The sequence below is a fragment of the Arachis ipaensis genome, chromosome B04, assembly GCF_000816755.2.
Source record: "Arachis ipaensis cultivar K30076 chromosome B04, Araip1.1, whole genome shotgun sequence".
In the NCBI taxonomy this organism is placed as follows: Eukaryota; Viridiplantae; Streptophyta; class Magnoliopsida; order Fabales; family Fabaceae; genus Arachis; species Arachis ipaensis.
In genome coordinates this window covers 82,500,531-82,507,444 of record NC_029788.2, presented here as the reverse complement: position 1 = coordinate 82,507,444, position 6,914 = coordinate 82,500,531, and the positions used below count along the sequence as shown (strand labels likewise).

The 6,914-nt window shown below is 32.6% G+C and overlaps 1 protein-coding gene across 1 annotated transcript in view; it reads right to left on the bottom strand.

Moving 5' to 3' along the window:
- LOC107637847 (laccase-7-like) overlaps positions 1-5,984 on the bottom strand; it is an 11,639-nt gene extending 5,655 nt beyond the window's left edge. The window contains exons 1-2 of the mRNA XM_016341129.2: positions 5,789-5,984; positions 5,397-5,548 (exon numbers count right to left, since the gene is read on the bottom strand). Of these exons, the coding sequence (XP_016196615.1) occupies positions 5,397-5,548; positions 5,789-5,884 (248 nt within the window). The 5' untranslated portion in view covers positions 5,885-5,984. The remainder of the gene's footprint in view (positions 1-5,396; positions 5,549-5,788) is intronic.

Genomic DNA, 6,914 nt, shown 5'->3' with positions numbered 1-6,914 from the left:
AGTTTATATAATATAATTAAATAAATTAATTTACTTGAACTAATAATAAAAAAAAAAGGATTTTGTTAGGTAATCAATAATTTTCTTGAATAATATGAATAACTATCAATTAAATTAAAACACATTACACTTCTAAATTATCTATCTAAATCTTAATATTAGAATAACTATCCGCATATCTAGTGAAATGAACATCCGATATATCTATTGTTCACATTATTTAATATTTTTATTGCTAGATAACCAATGATTTATTTGAACAATATAAACAACGAGTCTTGAAATTGGTCTATTTTAACTAAAAGACACTATACTCTAATTTAATGCTATTAATTAAATGTAGGATTAATTTACTCTTTTAACTTTATTATTCACATTGTTCAAAAATATTACTTATGCTAGGTAATTAATAACTTTTTTGAATAACATGAACAATCACCAATCAAATAAAAACACACTACACCTCCAAATTATCCACCTAAATCTTAATATCAGAATAACCATCCGTACACTTAATGAAATGAACATCCAATATATCTATTGTTAATATTGTTTAATATTTTCATTGTCTACTTATACTTTTCCTAAAAAAATTGTCATTCCTATTAATGATTCAGTGATTCATCCCTCGTTCTCCGTATAAGAAAATTTTCTACACACACATCCTTCGTTGTCTTGTCTTTTCTTCTTTCTCTTCTTCGTCGAAGCTCAAAACAATTTGAATCTTAGAGAGTGATGACGACGTACGGTTGCATCCCAACCTCCTCTTCTCCCTCCACAAATCTAGAGTTCCTCTTAGGCGTCGCCATGGAAGCTCATGTTCAACCTCCACTCCTTCTCCCTCCTATTGTGGTAGTAATAATGCAACACCTTCTTTAAAATCAATACACAAAAGCTGGACCATTATGGTTGGCTACTTGGCTTCCTGCTCAACTATCGAGAAGATCTTTTACTTGAGTGTTAACACTACAAGAAAAGCATTGATTATCATCAGATTTACCGGCAAATTTAGTGTTGTGTATTACCATTAGAAATTTACAGTCAGATTTAATTTATTGACGAAAATGAAAACTATTTTTGTTGTGTCAAACTTTTATTGTCGGATTCGCTATTCCGAAAGTAAAGTTGCTAGTAATAATTGGAGAGAAAAACGGAAATTTGGCACGGATTAATAACCATCGGATTTATCCACCAGTAAATCCAGCGGTAACTCAATTTAGTGTGACGTAGCGTATTGGTCACTCGCAAAATGTTACCGTTGAATTTATCCACCACTAAATTCGACGGTAACTATCCCTAAAATTTAAAGCATGAACCCTATCTCCCTTTGTTTTGAATCCCCCTTTCTCTCTACCCTCTCTTCTTCCCCGCCGCCATCGGCAGCGCCTCTGTAGCCCCTTTTTGCCGCCTCCTCTTCCCCTCACCAAAACTAGCTCCTTCTTTCATTCTCTCCCCTTCACAACCCATCGTCAGCCGCAAAACCTTCTCTCCTTCTCTGTTTGTCTTGCCATTTGAGCTTCCTCCAGCACCGCCATGACGCTCCACTAGCAGCGGCTGTTGTTGCCACTATATCTCCTTTTCCTGAGTTCTTCTTGTTCTGTTTAAAGCTCAGATTCAATGATCTCTTTTTTTCTGTTTAAGTTAATTTAGGATTTAGTTATATGTTAATTTCTAGTAAGTGGAATTGGTTATCATTATTTTCTGCTGTTTAGATGATTTAGAGAATAATTATAATTTTTTTATTAGAATTACTATTAGTTTATATAGTTCAACATGATGTTATGTTTTTCGAATTTGAATTTGAATTTGTTTGGACTGGATTGATTGTTTTTTAGCTAAATTTCTGCAATGTGCTATTGATTGTTGTACCATTGATGCTAATTTGTGTGAATTGATATTGAAAGAATATTTGGTTGTGCTATTTCTTGTTATTTGATCCTTTTGCATGCCAAATGCTCGATTATCTGCCTCTATGTCTAATTTATGTTTTAGTTGATAATTAGTATTATGCTCGAGTTAGATTTAATTTTTATTTTTAGCTAGAGGATTTAAGTTGTTAAGATATGTTAAATTTAAAGTATTAGGCTGTACTCATTTACTATGTCAATGAAAGTGCATTATTTTTATAGGATTATTCTAATTCATTGTATAATTATTTTTAGGATTATTCGGGGTCGTGGTAGAGGGAGGGTTTAATTTCTATCAGTACTTCAAGGACTTCTCGGTCATCGCTCTCTACCCCGACTACCCTGTTGACCCCTGTGACGTCACAGGCGGGTCTACTAGACCAGTAGTTCATCATGATCCCGAACCCTAACTACCATCCCCTCCAACTCCAGCGACAGAGACCACAATAAGTGATTCCTCTAATGCGTCTAGCCAGATTTCCCTCCACCATCGTCCATCATACGGATGGAGATTTGGCTTGATGGCATACAGGCGTGAGTACTATTTTAATATCTTTTATCCACAATCTATTTGAATTTGGTAAGTTTTATTTGTTTTTATGTGTTTGCTAATCTTAAGTTTTTTATTAATAAGTTTGCACCAAACAATAATGCATGTACACAGGAGATCTCTAATGTGATTAAGTCTGTGTATGACAATCCAAGGCCAAGCTACACGAAGATCTCTGTTGAGACCAGAGAGCGATGGTTTCGAAAGTTGACGGTAAGAACACCCAATGTTGTTTAATTAACTATATTTTATTTCGACTAACTAATGTTATTGAATTACTTTATACAAGAGAAATTTATATGGGATAGAAAACATGATATCTTGATCAAAAAGATCTACGACCACTGGATAGTTAGACAACTTCAGCAGATGATGCAGGACATTTGTGAGGGACGCGACCACCTCACGATTTGACTCCATCCAAATATTAAAAAGGAACTAAATGTCTATTTTAGTATTGATGAGGAGTTTAAGCTCTAAAAAGAGTGTGGATAAATCCAATAACTTGAATTGATTAATTTCCGAATAAACACATAGTTAACCGGAGAAAATTATTGCGGGAATGGAGAATCGTCCTGTCTATAGTAAGAACGGTGGTTTCATCCCGATCACAGAATAACGAGGTTGATTGTTAATGAATGAATAGGGTTAATAAATAATCTAATAAGTTGTGGTGATTATTGATTAATTACTTGGATAAGATGTAAGGATTGTGGTTTGTCCCACTTACTCTAGGTTTAGGATTTGAGACACTTGGATAAGATACAAAAGTTGGGGTTTATCCCACTTGTTCCAGATTAAAATTTTAAACACTTGTCTGGGTAAGATGCAAGGATCGTAGCTCTGTCCCATTTGCTCTGAGTTAAGTGGGAATGGTGCCCTTATTCTGCCCACAGTGAGGATGGCGGTGTTATCCTTCTCATGAGAAAACAAAATTAATTACTTCATCAAGAATTGAGATTAATGAATCTAAGTTTGATAAATTGATAAATGATTATGGTTAATAAATATAATAACTTAGGAAATTGGTTAAAGACATTGATGTCAACTGATTGTGGCTTGAATGGCTGGATTGGCAAGGTCAGAGGTTTGTCCTGCTTACATGGCAAGGTCGTGAGCTTCGTCCTACTTGCATATTTGGTTTGACACTTGTACCCGACAAAGACGGAGGTCTCATCCTTCTTATTCGTAGTTATAGAGTGACGTGGGGAAGGTGATTGGGTATTCTTCCTCTGAGACAGAATGATACCCCAAATGAGAAAGTAACAGGACACTATTTTTTTGAGACAGGTAATAGGACACTTTTCCTCTGAGACTAGCTTGTGATAAGCTTAGAAAGCTTCTTTTGGGGATGTGGTGGGTTGTTTGCCCACGTTCTATCTGATTGCAAAGTGACAAAGCTTTCTTCTTCTAAGACAAGTGAGAAGACACTCTCCTTTTGAGATTGGCTTGTGATAAGTCCAGATATTTTCTTCAATCAAGAGACAATATCTGGGTTAGCTACCGGATGTGTCAGATTTTGGTAGTTTAACCGATACGTGAGCTCATAGCCAGTAAGATGGGCATGCATCATGTGCATTTATTTTCTATTATTTGATTGTGCATATTATTTTGACTTACCTAATTATATATTTGCTAATTGCTAATTGAAATACTTGCTATACATGCTCTCTAATTGTGTTTGACTTGTATTATTTATTACTTGTATTTGCTACTACTGGATACTGAACTAATCATTGTAAAGATTGGGAATTAAAGATATTGAGGCTAAATATTGAGAATAAACTGATACTTTTAAGATTGAATTTTGATAATGATAATTGTTTAAGATTGAAAAGACATGAATGGATTAGAACAATTAAATGCATGATTGAGAGACCTTAAAACTGAGCAAAGATAATGATGATTTACTTGAAACGAATGAGACTGTAGGTATATGTATAGTTGAGATTTAGAAGGTTGACCCTATTTGAATTAGAAAGAATTCTAAGTTTAAACTTTGTGAGTTTGGAGACTAGGATTACCTCGTGAATTTATGTAGTTTTACATAGTTTCTATTAGGAACTATTACCCTACTAGAAACCTTTGGTTTCTTACCCGTTGTGAAATTTGTTGATTTTTAGATACAGAATGTGACGCACTTCTCTAAGCGTGTAGGAATCCTTGTGGCGAAAGTGAAGACTTATGTTTTGGATTTTATTTTCTACTTAGATATTTATTCTTCACTTTTGACATGTATTTGTATATCCCCCTTAAAAATTTTATTATAGAGAAGTAGGATATATTTTGTATACTTTGAGCTGTAATATTATTTAGCCGACCTTTTTTTTTTGCAAGTCGAGACTATTACTACTTTTTTATCTATTCTAAATCTTCTGTATATATTTATGTTCTTCTTGTTATGTATCTAATGCTTTTATCTTTAACACTTCATGAATGATACGATTATTGTTTTATTATCTTTTTTCTACAGACATCTAGTTATATTATATTTCTTCAAATATTATGTATGTATATTTTTTTATTTTTAGATGTCATTATGTCTCACTACCATTAATTTATGACTTAAACGTAAAATTCTATGTAATAGAGTGTTACATATTTCATTTTCTTTGTATTTGGATCTCTAAAACAAACCTCAAACACAACCTATGAAATATTTAATTAGAATATTTTTAATATGTTGTATTTTTACTATTTAAAAGAAGTTTATTTGACTATAAAGAAGTTTTATTTTATTTTAATAACGTGTCAGTACATATACTTATGTGATAAACAGTGTAAATTTTAACTTTTTTTCATAAAAAGTCTTGAAAATTCACATTCCCCTTTGTTTTGAACACGGGCTTCGCTTCTCATATATGATAATTCCAAGCAAACTTTTGACAACAACAATTAAAATATTTCCATCAATTATATACAAGGAGAGGGTTATTTACCAATGAATAGTGATATTATAGGGCGAATGGTTGAGTACATGAACTATGACAGTGTCACCTTCTCTTACATCAATGGTTGGTCCAGGGAGACTTCCATTAACTACAACTATGGATTCCTCATGGCACAACCGTTGCATGCTTGTATTTTCAATCTGCAAAATATGAAATCTCATTTTTATGGAAATTCAAATATTTCTATTCCTTTTCATTTATCTTATCCGTTACGGCCACTTTTAGATGTTTATTTATTGATTTTACCCTATAGACAATATAGAGGATGTAAATCAAATCTAAAGTCACTCTAGTAATTATTCAGTTAAATATATAAAATAAAAATGTGAAAGCAACAAATAGAGGATACAAAAAGAGAGAGAGTCAGAAATGCTAATTACGTTAAAAGTGTATTCCACCGTTGAGGATAAAGCCAATAATAAGGAAGAAGTTAAAAGAAGAAAGCCCCATTGTAGTGGAAAAATGAGGAGATTCATATTGACGAAGCTGCTGACCAAAAAGAACGAAAAGAAAATATAAGAGAAACCTTTTTCTTTGAAAGTAAACAATATTGTCGCGATAGCATTGATGAGGAAACTAAACTGAAGTTTTCTGTCCAGCCATGCATAATAATATATATCGAGAAAAAGGTAGAGGAAAATTAAGCATATCCGACTTTCCGTATGAGTAGTAGATGACAACTACCCTTCTATAGTTTTACTTCTATTCCCTCTACATATATCTCTCTCTCTTGCATATATCAACGTTAACATGTGAATCACGTTTGCAATATATAACTTCTTTTCGCACTACAACAAATTTTATCTATACCAACATGTATTCTAAGCAATATTTTTAAATATTGTCTAAAATAATAAAAAACAACTCTTAATATTTATTAAAAAAAAATCATAATTTTTTTTCTAAATATTTTAACAAAAATTATTCTTTTCATCCTTAACTAAAAAAAAAAACCAATTCAATTCATCATCTTCATCTTTCACTAAAACAAAATTCCAATCTTAATTTTTGAAATTACAAACACAAAATCATCTTCATATTCATCTTCCTCTCTTCAATAATGGCAATGGAAGAGACATTGACGTGCATTTTTTTCTGCTAAATCATCTTCATCTTTTCCAGACATTGATGTGCGTTCTTCTCTGCTAAATCATCTTCATCTTCATCTTCTTCTCTTCGATGATGGCAATGGAGACATTGACATGTGTTCTTCTCTGCTCATTCATCATTGTTCTTCAGTTTTGAACTTTAATTTTCTTTGTTCGCGTTCAATCTTCGATCCTCTTTGCTTGCGGTTCGAGCTTCGATCCTCTTCACTCGTGTTCCGAACTTCGATCTTCTTTGCTCGCATTTATTCATCACCACTAGTTATTATTATTTTGCAAGTATCGATGATTTTGTCTATTTCTTTTCCTTTTCCATTTTCGCACATTGAATCTTAATTTTGATAATGCTGCTCTTGCTATTATAATGTTATTGTTTCGAGCTTCTCTAATTTATGCTCGC